The sequence below is a fragment of the Bombus flavifrons genome, chromosome 4, assembly GCF_040668555.2.
Source record: "Bombus flavifrons isolate JBK064 chromosome 4, iyBomFlav1_principal, whole genome shotgun sequence".
NCBI classification, from domain to species: domain Eukaryota; kingdom Metazoa; phylum Arthropoda; class Insecta; order Hymenoptera; family Apidae; genus Bombus; species Bombus flavifrons.
Window position 1 is genome coordinate 13,833,792 of NC_138445.1, and position 13,359 is coordinate 13,847,150.

The 13,359-nt window shown below is 36.9% G+C and overlaps 3 protein-coding genes across 3 annotated transcripts in view; 2 read left to right on the forward strand and 1 right to left on the reverse strand.

Annotated features, from left to right (window-relative positions):
- The window catches only part of LOC138178765 (alcohol dehydrogenase 2), a 319,787-nt gene that overhangs the window by 288,011 nt on the left and 18,417 nt on the right, over positions 1 to 13,359 (forward strand). The gene's annotated exons all lie outside the window — the stretch shown is intronic.
- LOC138178761 (15-hydroxyprostaglandin dehydrogenase [NAD(+)]-like) overlaps positions 1 to 13,359 on the forward strand; it is a 154,549-nt gene that overhangs the window by 117,954 nt on the left and 23,236 nt on the right. The window lies entirely within an intron of this gene.
- Positions 3,300 to 13,257, reverse strand: LOC138178764 (kelch-like protein 10). Its single transcript, XM_069110984.1, has 9 exons — positions 11,397 to 13,257; positions 10,465 to 10,802; positions 9,402 to 9,733; positions 8,744 to 8,928; positions 8,038 to 8,249; positions 6,218 to 6,553; positions 5,478 to 5,600; positions 5,002 to 5,169; positions 3,300 to 4,659 (listed from the first exon to the last, which is right to left on the reverse strand). Exons 1-9 carry the CDS (start codon positions 11,621 to 11,623, stop codon positions 4,484 to 4,486), a joined length of 2,097 nt encoding a protein of 698 aa, XP_068967085.1. The 5' UTR covers positions 11,624 to 13,257; the 3' UTR covers positions 3,300 to 4,483.

Here is a 13,359-nt window from a genome sequence, read left to right on the forward strand (position 1 = left end):
GTAAAAATGTTATACATTTAATCGTAAAATCGAAGCAACGAAGACGCGCGGCTGTGTCGCGTCTCCTAATTGCTAATCGTGAATGTCATCGAAAGAATGGGAGAGAGAAAGATACGTGTGCAATTTTGACGTTTTCCAAGATGGAAGAAGAGGGAGGAGGTCATGAGTCGATGAGATACGCCGCGCTACGCCGATACGATTATGGCAATTTGATATTTCCACGCGACTGGATGAAAGTTATTTGGTGAATTATATTGGAAGCATTTAATCTGTTGCCCTTTTTTACGAAGTGTGGTTGAATACTTTGACCAACGTGTTTGTCGATAATTGAGTTTATTTATTTATTTTTTCTGAGAATTGTCGTTCAAGGTAATGTTTTTCATTGATTATATTTTTTTTAATTTTAAGCCTTTACTTATACCAAGTAACGCCATTATCAACGTATTTGTTAAATATACATCTAATAATTCGTCTATAATTTACATCGATTATATATATATATATATATAATATGGATATATATATATATAATATATATATATAATATATATATATATATAATATATGAATATATATATATAATATATGAATTACACACTTTACAAGTATTTGAATTAGTTAATAATTTTAATCAAAATTCAAATAAATTCTAACGTACAATTAAAATCTGGACACGTTGAAAACAATTTACAGAGCATTATTTGTAAACAATTTTTACATGACTTTCTATGCACGTAGTAAAGGAAAATTGCAATGTCGTACGGCGATTCTTCTTGTAATATCGTTAAGTGTAAACCCACTGCGCCCAATATAAACGTTTACCCATGAGATTGTCGTGTAAGCCGTTTACATCGTAAAGAAAATAAAAAAAAAAAAAAAAGAAAGAAAAACGTTGCGCGTACTCGCGAAAAATCGTGTAACGTTGTACACGTTCCGCGTCGCGCGATGTGTTGCTATACGGTTCATCGGAATTCTAGAACGAGTACTGCTTCTTCAGGACCACAGTATCTTCGTATTCGTCTTCGTTCGTCCGAGTCTCACACTCGTAACAACTGTCAAGCACAAAAAAGTTTTTAGAATTTTTCCTGTCCATCCGTAAGGTCACATCGTTTTTCTTCATTTTTCTTTTACGCATTACGCTCTGTCGTTACTTACGATCGTCGGATTATCGAGCGTGCGTTAGGAGTGAAGAGGAAGCATTTGCATTTGAAAAGTCGGAGAATGGTTGTTTTTCTATTCTTTTAATTTAAATCGATGTTCCATTTGATATCAAAATATAGATTCAATTTTACTACTCTAGATGATACGTATTTGTCTTAATACTTCATAAGGTGTTCATGCGGTTATTAAATTATTAACCAACATGGTTTCTCTAAATGACGAGTGTACAGTTGAACTTAGAAAGGAACCAAATTAATTTGTTACAAGGCAATTTTTCTCTCTTCGCTTCTTCTCCACTCGCGCGTCCCCGTTGATTTCTCAGCCGTTGTTCGTCGCACACTCGCACGTATATCCTTTTTCTAATCTCTTTGTAATATCTCGAACGTGTCATCGCACGAACCATCGTTCTTCGACGCGATCTCGTTCTTGCGTCCTTGCAACGCATCTTTTCGGCGTTGTGTTTTCGATATATCGTGCCACTTCGAATTTGTTCTTCGATCGAAGAAATTCTTCGAGTTTACGCGAGAAGAGAATAAAGAGGCGTGCCACCTGAAGAACGACGAAACACGCGTTCTACCCTGTTTGTCGATCGATAGGAAGAGCGAATGGTCGCGAACTCGGCACAAAGCGATAGAAAGATTCGACGAAGCTGAATAGTGCGAAGAGTTCGAATGCGATTCTGGTCGAAGGAATTTTCAGTGCTGTCCTATTGTTTGCTCAATTGTACGTCGTTGTGTCTAATTGTACGTTTAATGCGCGTTCTAGTTAATCGCCAATCGATTTTGTACTCTTAACCCACATCCCTGTAATGTTAAGTTTTTACCGATTTTACCGTTTCTACCACGCAATTTCTTGGCTCGGCCATCGTAAAGATTAATGAAATGGGAAGATATTCAAAGATCATTGGAACTCAGATATGCCTGTTACTAATACAATTTTTAGCTGCCATTACATTCGAGCCATTTTGATACTGCAAGTATCGGAGCCTTTCTTTTTATACGATAAATTTATGTTACGATTCAATACGTTTTCGAAGATTTAAATCTCAGAAAGATAATTAAGTTTTAAATAAGTAATAAATTACTTTGGTAAACGTCGTAAAAGAATATTCAGGCATATCTATGTTAATTGATGAACATAATGAAAGAACAAAGTAAAAAATCATTTTTCTCGATTAGATAGAAGAAAAAAGAAAAGGAAGAATAATGTTAAACAAATTCTTGAAATTCCTTTTCGTAGTTACGATGTGAATTCGATAGAATTCGATGATGTAAATCAATTAAAAAATAATTATAAATGCCATGTCGCGTTAATGAAACTTTGCTCCTTAATGGATTAAAACATTCTCTTTGTCCCCTGTAGGGGCGTTGGTCCTTTACCTTTCGCTGTGGTCGCCGAGTCATCGGTTTTTCATCTTTTTGTATTCGTTTTTTAGCGACGTGATTTCGGCTAAACTCGAACGAAGAATGGGTTCTTTCGAAGCGAAAACGAATCGCGAACGTTCGTTAGAGCAGATTGAGAAAAGAGAGAAGAAATAAAGGAGAATGAAAGAAGTACGCGACTTGGATGGAAAACGGTATTTTCCAGCCGACCGATCGCGATTCTTCTTCTCTGGATATTGCACGATCGTTGGAATCGTTTCGATAGATCTCGTCGCTGTATTCGTTGGACGAGAACAATCGTAAACAGCAGCGTCGTAATCGAAACGATATGTTCGAGTGTCGCTGGAATGCGAAACGATCGTCGATCGAATGGTTCACTGCGGAAGGAGGGGAGGTGAATAAAAAACAATAGAGAAAAGAGAGGAGGGTAGAAGGAGATAAAGGGAGGGGAACTAAATCGATGAAGAACGTTTGTAGTTGCGGTAACGCAATGTCAATGAACAAGTAACAACAATGTATACACTATACATAATATATGAATGCATATGAAAAGTGAATAAATCTACGTATACAAAAATGAGATAGATTAATAAAAAAAAAAAAGATTCAGTGTCTTATTGTCATTTTCGCCGATTCTATAGTTTGATCCTTTTGTTCTATATCGTTCCATGTTGTTTTACAATGAATTTTGTCTTTTCGTTCTTACCAGAATTACCTGAATTTATAGATCGAACATTGAATTTTTAATTCGTTTGGCAATGTTGCTAGTTGAGTCGCGACGTGATCATCCCATGTCCAATAATGTCGAATCATATCCCTGATAGATTATGATCGACCTAGCGAAAACAACAACTTGGATATTTCGGTACATTACAACTTTAATTACATTTCATAAAACTGAAACGCTTTGGAATTACGTTACGTGCGTGTAACATGTCGATAATTCTCATATTATTCGTGTTAATCTATAAAAGACAGAAAGATAAAACAGTTTCGTAATTGGTATATTTTTATTCGATTAAAATAACAGATGAAGGCGTATCAGGATCTCGACCAAAAAGAATGTGCTACGTTAAGATACACATGCAGGGACAGGGAAAACGTGCGCATAGAAAAATAACAATTTTGACTAATTATTCAAAAAAAAAAAAAAAAGAAAGGAAAAAAGGGAAGAAAAAGATTCTGGTAAACGTGTGAAACAACCAGCCATGCAGGTGTATCTTCGTGAGAATCGTATTCTGAACGAGAGAAAAGATATTTAAAGCCGTAATAAAATACATAAATTAGTCGCTATTACGCAAATCGATAAAATCCGCAGACCCTTGCGGACTGGAAACTCGATAAAAATTTCGCGAGGCGCAAGTATCTTCTACAAAAAAAAAAAAAAAGAAAAAAGATAGCGTAGCAGAAAAAATAATACCCTTTACAAAATAGCGATTTTCGATAAAAATTGGAAGACCTAATCGCAATTAAAACCTGCGTAAACGTTTTACGCGAAAATTTACTTTGTAAAACGAGCTATAAAAAGACAGGATCAACTTGAAACATTCTAAATACCTACCATGTTCTTTGTTCTAAACGCCTGGTTCTGGCTACTAATTTTCTTTTTAATTACTTTACTTCTCTAAATTCATCTTCCGCAAAACTTTCTTTTTTTTTTGTTTGTTTCACAAATAATTGAGAATCTTGTACCACCATGCATTTACATTCTTATTTCTTTGTATTTTGATAGAATGTAAAAAATGTCATTTATTAATCTATTTTGTGATATACCGTGCATAATTTGTAATTTTTGCACGATTTTCTCCATATCGTTTGCAATAAGATGGTGCGACAAAAATCTCACGTATTCGTGTAACAAACATTCCCCAAACGAAGTATCTCTTTTTTCACATTTTTAAACTTTAGAAAATCTAATTTGGTGTATAGTGTCCTTTGAATTATCCTAGATAATTGCCGACACTTTCAGCCATCTCGTTCATAGGGCTGACATCCCTTTGAACGTGTTCATCGAAGTTTGCTGTTTCCTCCTCTTCGGTGGGGATGTCTGCGTTCGTTTCTACAGCACCCTCTCCACCCTGGATAGTTTTTTGTTGGTTTTCCGACGAGGCTTGACCTAAAAAAGGTAAATTTCTTCCTATACCACTATTAATTTAATTAGTCTTACAATGTATAACGTATATCAATTTTTCATTTCTTCGTCATCCTATATTAATAATCTTCGTCGTTTCATACCTTAACACGAAACTTAATAATTTTATAATATTAATATTATCGATGATAAAACACGACGACAGACAGATTCACGATCATCCTTCGAAAAAAGTGTATCTGTGTTAAAATATTTTTCAAGTTAAGCTAACGAAGTTGACCAACAGAAGTAAGAAGTTAAAGAAATAAAACGAATTGATAAAAGTTTGATTTATTCGAAGGTCAATTAAAGATAAAGATTGATAACCTTGACCAAGATCTCGCGCTTTGCCATGATACGAGTACTCGCGCACATTGTCAAGGCCAGCGATAACGCACGCACTCAAGGCACTTCGATTCAAATTCATCGGCGACGCGTCGTACCATTCGTTGCTGTCTCCGTCGTAACATTCCGCGTATGCAATCGTCGTGGAACCTTGTAAACAAAAGACATATTCGTATAAATAGGTAGATCATGTCGGAATTAGATTTTGACGAAAGTAATTCTAGAATGTTTAAGACTGTCTAATAATAACGTTATAGGTTCCCTTAACGAGATTTAACGAAATAGAAAGAGAAATAAATAAATAAAAGACTTTTATTATCAGTATGTTACGATTGATTTTTATAATTTATAGATTAACAATTTTATATATTTTTGAGCGTTCATATATCAACACTTTTATATATAATACAATGATAATATTATAAAAATTCGAAGAATATGTATTTGATATAAATTACCGTTGAAACCACCGACGACGAATATCATGTCGTCCAGGATGACCGTGGCGAAATTACTGCGGGGGCTGAACATCTCTGGAACCGCGTGCCAATCCTCCGAATGATTCGGATTGTAACGCTCCCCTGCAAGATCAAGAGGGTCGATATTGTAACAGGAACATTAATTCCTATGCGGCGTCAGATTTCTGCGCAATGGGTTGCCACTAGACAGCAAATTTCCACCGACTATTCTGAGAATTTAGCAGTTTATTATAAACAGAAATTCTTTAACAAACAAACAGTTGCGAGAATAAAATTTCTCGTCTGACGAAGCTACGTAATTCCAACTTTACGTAATAGGCAATCGAATGAGATTTATACATTTCGTGACTTGAAGTTTACGTGGCAGAAAATTTAATGCAATTAAGGAGAATTCGTTCATTGAACGATCTTCTGTAACATCGAGTCGCATACTTGCGCCATTGAAGCTTTTACGTGTTTAAAAGAATTTTCATCGGAGGATAAAATCGTTTAAAATGCTTCATGTCGCGTTCGATACTTTACATTGTTACGATCTTGTTAAAAGTATCGCAAATTGTACGATTACAACCCTGTAAAAATATCTTTTTCGTTTGAAAGAAACAAATAAAATCAAAAAGATCAAGTGACTGAAGTCAGTGAATAAACTAGTGAAGCATAAACGAGTCGTACGAATTTGAGATAAGTTTAAGATTTCATCGATTAAAAATTGATAAGATTACCAGAGCTAAGTCTAATGAAACCGTTGAAGCCACCCAAGGCATAAAGGCTGTCACGAAACGCGACCAAAGACACGCCGGATCGTGGATTGATCATCGGATGGATGTAACTCCATTGATTAGTCTCGACGTCGAACACTTCCGCGGAATTCAGAACTTCGCGACCACTGAAACCGCCTACGATGTAGATCTTGTTCTGTAAGGCTGCTGCGCTCGCGTCCGATCTCTGTCGATGCATCGGTGGTATCATTTCCCATTGGTTCCTTTGCGGTTCGTATCTTTCCCCTGAACTCATTCTGGTGCGACCATTGTAACCACCGAGAGCATATATCTTTCCACCTAATGGAGAATGAGTCATATCGTATAGGGTGATTTTAACATTGAAACATTCATCTTTTGCTAAATATTGGGATCTTCAAAATCGATATTACAAAAGGGTGGTTTGTACTTAACCAAAGGATCGTTAAGAAAGATCGAAAGCTTATCATTAAAATTAATTTCTGTTACAAAAATAATAATTGGAAATTATAGTACTCGTATACGATATAATCGTCAAAATTGACATTACAAAAGAGTACTTTGCAATTGATCAAAGGATCGTTAAGGAAGATCGAAAGCTTTACATTAAAATTAATTTCTGTTATAAAAATATTAATTAAAAATTATAGTACTCGTATATGATATAATCGTCAAAATGGACATTACAAAAGGGTAGTTTGCAATTGATCAAAGGGTCGTTAAGAAAGATCGAAAGCTTTTCATTAAAATTAATTTCTGTTACAAAAATATTAATTAAAAATTATAGTACTCGTATATGATATAATCGTCAAAATTGACATTACAAAAGGGTAGTTTGCAATTGATCAAAGGATCGTTAAAGAAGACCGGAAGCTTTTCATTCGACTTGATTTCTGTTACAAAAATAATAATTGGAAATTATAGTACTCGTATACGATATAATCGTCAAAATTGATATTACAAAAGGGTACTTTGCAATTGATCAAAGGATCGTTAAGAAAGATCGAAAGCTTTTCATTAAAATTAATTTCTGTTACAAAAATAATAATTGAAAATTATAGTACTCGTATATGATATAATCGTCAAAATTTACATTACAAAAGGGTACTTTGCAATTGATCAAAGGATCGTTAAGAAAGATCGAGAGCTTTTCATTAAAATTAATTTCTGTTACAAAAATATTAATTAAAAATTATAGTACTCGTATACGATATAATCGTCAAAATTGATATTACAGAAGGGTACTTTGCAATTGATCAAAGGATCGTTAAGAAAGATCGAAAGCTTTTCATTAAAATTAATTTCTGTTACAAAAATAATAATTGGAAATTATAGTACTCGTATACGATATAATCGTCAAAATTGATATTACAAAAGGGTACTTTGCAATTGATCAAAGGATCGTTAAGAAAGATCGAAAGCTTTACATTAAAATTAATTTCTGTTACAAAAATAATAATTTGAAATTATAGTACTCGTATACGATATAATCGTCAAAATTGATATTACAAAAGAGTACTTTGCAATTGATCAAAGGATCGTTAAGAAAGATCGAGAGCTTTTCATTAAAATTAATTTCTGTTACAAAAATAATAATTGGGAATTATAGTACGCCTATATGATATAATTAGCAATTAGACTACAGATTTTTATGCAGGTACATTTTGTTATGAAAAAACTGATATTAAAGTAGATTCCGTGGAAACACAACGAAACACGTAAGGAAAAACTTTATGTTCGTGTATCGTACATCGTTGTACAAGGTTCATTGTCCTGAAAAAGTTACGGAAGGGAACGATACCGACCATGAGTGCAAACGCTGACATAACACCTCGCGTGATACATGCAGGCTCGTTCACGCCACTCCCTCGTTACTGGATCGAAGCATCTGACCGTGTTGAAGTGCTGATTACCGTCGAACCCGCCGATCATGTAGATCAAATTGTTCAATGTACACAGGCCGTGATAGGACCTCGGTGTGGCGTCCGTGCTCACTGATAGAAACCATCTGTCAGCTCTGGAGTTCACATTACACGTAGCCTGTGTGAGTCTCGGACCGATCACGATTTTTCGTGCCGCGAAATCGACAACGCGAGGATCGGTTAATTATAAACGTTTATAGTTATCTATAAATATCAGAGTAATTGGAATAACCAATCCATATAATATTGAATTTGGAATATTTCGTAGTAATTATTTCCTTCGTCACTTTCCTATACGGCGAAAGGATTGATATTCCGCGTTTTATTTTACTTTATTGCAAGAAAATTCCGTTTATCTAAATTCATGGGAAAACAAATAGTTCGTCGACAGAGATGTATGTTTAATGACTTGTGGCTTATTAGTCTGTTGTTTTTTTTATTTATTGAATATCCAAATAAATAGAAGCAGTCGACAGGAATCGACTAAAATTTCAATCAATGAAAATTCTCTTCGACTAAACCTTCGACTAAATGAAGTTCTACCGTAATGAAAAACTGTGTTTTGTGGTCTGAGGAGAGTATCAAGCACCTCGTGTCGTAGGTTTCTACGAAATTTGTTGGGGAACCGGCGCTCCATCCGCCGATCGCGAACAAGATTTCATAGGGAATACGGGGCTTGGCCAGGGGATTCTTTAAATCGATTTCGCCACTACCTAGTTTCGCTTCTTGTTCTTTCAGGTACTGATTAGCGGGAGCTAACACTTGTTGGCAGGACTTAAAAGGACGAGAATGTATTTTAGAATTCATGTTCTCGATGATCGTAATTAATTTGGTTCTTCTTCACTTGTATCGTTTATTTCCTTTATTTTCGTTCGTTTAGTATATTTTCGAACTCTACGTGTGAAGTTTTGCAACATGGAAATGGATTCTTTTCTTACAAAAATTATTTTTTACCACAGGATACAAGTAATGAAAACTCAATTCGCAAGGTATTGGAAAGAATAGAAACATAAATCTGTGTTACGTATTATACTTATGTAGATTATAAGATTATATTCAATGGATTTATTTGTGTGAAACTCGTTAAGCAAATGAAAGAAAAGAAGAGAAGTGATCACTGGAGAGAAAAATAAGAAAAGTAAAAGAAAGTAAGCAAAAATAATAAATTCATTGGTTCGGTAAAAACAGAAGAAGAGGTTCCTGTTTCTTTCGAAATTTAAACGATCGATCGATCAAAGAACACTCACTTCATCCTCCTCGATGATCTTCCACGTGAGAACATTGTTCGTAAAGAAGTTGTAGCTCATCAAACCGTAGCGCATACATTTCAAGAGCCTAGGCAAATAGGGCCTCCTTTCATCGACGTTATGCTCGATCCAGGTTTTAACGGCCTCGAAAACTATTTCTTCGTTTTTAACGTTCAATTCGTCGTCGCGTAGAATCGCCTCGAGTTCTTTGCTCGTCAGCTCTTTGAATTCCGGGCTCTCCTGCAGTATCCGCTTAAAGTGATGGCGAATATATTTCCGGCCCTTCTCTTCCAGGTCGCGGCAGAAATAGTGGCGAGCGAATTTGAAGATGCCTACCGGTGGAAATTTCAGTAAATTACCGTGAAACGAGAGAAACGCGTCCCTATTAAAATATTCAATGCGGTAGTTTCCGATGGTAGAAGATGTAAGCACGAAAAATGGTATTAACGATGATTTAACTAGCAAACCGTTAAATTTTTAATATCCATACAATATCTATTTAATAAAATAGAAGGAAAAATATTTGACCAAATATTTAAATATTAAATTGAAAATACACGTACGATGGTTAATAGAATAAGATAGAAAATTCTTGTTACATATAACTACAAATATTTTCAAGAGTTATTCATTTTAAAGCCACAAATTTATATCGAATATAATATGTAAAAAGGTAAATTTACAAACCTTCGTAGGCACGTAGAAACATTTAATGTTTGGGAGCTTATAGAATATTGTTTATTACACTTCAACTGTTTACATTTAAACATTTGTACAACATAGATGGAACATGTAATGAGTAATTTTCTAATTTATACGTCGTCTATTTTTATATAGTATTGTATAGTATTTCCCAATAGAAAACCAAAAACATTTTGATAAATTTGAGAAAGTCTTGAGAGCAAGAAACTTTTTTAATCAAAGAATATCTGCGTATGCTTCCGCGCATTAAAATTCGTTAAAAAATTCTAGAGAAATCAGTATCTTATTTATCGTTTCCTATATTTATCGTCGATATCATTTTCTATATTATTCCTCGATTAAAATATTTTCGCCTACTAACCCAGACAATTTTCCGGTCGAAGTTCTTGTAAAAGAAACTGACAGCAGATTTGAACAACGCCGAGGACCTCGAACTGGTCAGCCAGTGGCAAAAGCTGCTCGACATTGTCAGCATTTACGTTGCACGTACCGGTGTAAGCGTAATCAAGGATCAGACTAAATATTTTTCCAGGAACCGAATCGATCACGACTTCCGTCGTCTCTGTTTTCCCGCCTTTTAGGCTATTGGTGAAAAGCGCCTTGAAGTAAGGACTGACTGCGGATAAAATGGCGCGATGCACCGGGAAAATGTGGCCCGTGGCACATCGTATTGCACCGTCGCATAATTGCTGGTTTGCTCTGAAATATCGATGCGTATTAATGGAAAAATGAATGGATGAAACATGAAAAGGAGTTGCAATCGAAACAATAATATCTTCGTAATTGCTAAAAATTGATGAAGATATATATATACTTGTAACAAACGTTGACTTTTATTAAGATAGAACTGTGTGTATACTTTTCGTTGCTTTCGTTTTCTAGTTATTTTACTGTCTGTTATCTCATTCGCATCGTATAGATAAAAATAGACGTTTTATAACGTAAACGAAGTAGAACACGTTAAAGATTTCCAATAAATGTCATTGAACCTACACGTTAGTAAATATCCTAAAGTCGTATCACCTTAATTACAACGATCAACGAACATTACATCAAAGTAGAATATGAAAGAAAGCTCGATAATTCCACCATTAAATGGCAAAATCAAACAAAACACCCAACGATCCAGCTTCTAAAATCTCATCCTCGATCGAGCACGATTTACGAGTCGATTCTGCTCGCATTCTCGTCCAACTATACTCTGCATCTGTCTAATCGAAACGTCCCATGACAGAGCACGCGAAAAGAACGGAGGACACACGCCAAGAGAGGGAAAGCTGGAAGTTAACAAACCTAAGCTCGGACCAGACTACGGGGAATTCAACCAGAGCGTAATTGGATGGCAGGCACATGCATTTCCTTATTTTAGTCGGCTGCTTTCTCACGCACTGCTTCAGCTTGGTAGCGGAAACGGCGGCTCGCGACATTCGGCTGCGTGACAGCTTCCTAAGCTTGATCCTTCCGCGGCCGTCCATCGCCTCGCGGACGAGCCACGCGATCCCCGCGTCGCTGGCCACCATGTGCCCCGACCTTTCCACCGCGTTCCGCGATACCTTCCTCTTCTTCGTCCTCCGCTCTGTATTCGTTATGGTTAGCGATGCGAGCCCCGGCACACCGGAGAGTCGCGGCCATGACAGAGGAACGCCGTCACTTTCAATTGGATGATACTCTGGCGATCGAGATCGTGATCAGGCGTCGATTCTTGCCCAGGTTCAGCGTACACCGCGGATTTGCATACAATTTCATATCTGGTGATCGCACGCAAAAGCAGGCGTTCATTGCAATTTTCTTGAATTCTGGATATTTTATAGATGGCAGAATCTTTGAACAACGTAGACTTTGCCCGAGTCGTGGGACGATCGCGGTTGAGAAATTACGACGATAAGTCATGAAGTTATAAATGTTACTTGTCAGATTACGCGTACTACAATATACGTAGTTGAAAACGAAATTGCATATGCACGTGCGTAAGATTGCGATGATAACAGTGGTAAGGTATGGTTAGATCAGATTAGGTTCCATGATCGTACATCCTGAAGGATTTAACCTAACCTAACTTTTCAACCACGATCACCCCAGGCCTTGGACAGAGTGCGTGTTACTCAGGATTTTGCAGGTCAAGGTCATTGGAGTTGAGGTTCCCTCTCGTGCATAGTTTTATGGACAAAGCTGTAACGATGGAATTTATATGGAGAAATATTATTTTATATTATCGCATGTTATTATTTGTGTAAGTTTTTACGCTTACAAATTTTCCATAAATGTATAAATATTCGCAGCGTAGTGACAAAGGTTGAAGAACATTTTCGCTCGTACATTTCAAAAGTGTTACAATTAAAAATAATTCGATTTTGCGTTAAAGGGATATGAAAACCGTGAAAGGAGGATTACGAGGGACAGTGAATTTTTCCTCGCAGACGGACCCACGCGAAAGCAGTAAATACAACTGCGAACGATTAATCAACCCCTTGCCATCGTACACGGTGGACAGGAAACGAGGAGCGTAGCAAAGGAATACAAAACGGGATACAACTTGATTCTTCTTACTTCAAAACATTGTATACCAGTCGGCTGTTAGATTCGGCAAAAACTGTTATCGTGATACGCTGTCCGAATTTAAAGTAGAACACGCGCTCGTTGTCCCGTTGAAAAATCCGAATGATGTGGCCAAGAAAACATCGAATCCCTGCGACGACACTAAGTAAAACCGCAACGTACCAAATTGTTCCTTCCACCAAGCCTAAACGTCGATCTCTGAAACTGCGAAAAATCGGAAAACTCCATCCTTCTACCCAAAAACGCAAAAACGCTGGCGCGTCGCACACCTGCTGTTTTAATCGACACACAAAAATAAAATCGCATGCAAAACCGCAGGCTAACGAACTGAAGCAGCATCCGAAAGATAGTGTCACGTCGTGCGTAATCTCGATGAGGTCTGGCGGCAGGGCGGGGTCGTTGCCGATGGAGAAGCGTATCGGGCCAAGGCAGAACGGTATCGTGGCCTCGAAACAAAAAGCCACGGTCGAAGGTTAAGGGCTTGCGAGGGCGAGGGCGCGCTCGCCGTTACCCGCGAAACCATCTCACGCTCACAGCCACCTATCCACATGTACACAGCGAAAGTTAGACAGAGGAAGGCGCACATGCGTGCGTACATGCGTCGCGGTCGTCGTGGCGCGGTGGCTCACGTAAAAGTCACGTGGCACGCGACCGCCGCCAATCAATATCGAGGCACTGTGGGGTGTGTGCGTTCACGGGG

Bases quoted from the DNA above. Each gene is read 5' to 3' on its own strand.
- LOC138178764 (XM_069110984.1), bottom strand. From the start codon at position 11,623: ATGGTGGCCAGCGACGCGGGGATCGCGTGGCTCGTCCGCGAGGCGATG. The intron at 8,929-9,401 runs GTGAGTGTTCTT...CGTCCTTTTAAG, and splicing joins AGATCATCGAGGAGGATGAA to TCCTGCCAACAAGTGTTAGC. The intron at 6,554-8,037 runs GTCGGTATCGTT...ATTCTCCATTAG, and splicing joins TGTCAGCGTTTGCACTCATG to GTGGAAAGATATATGCTCTC.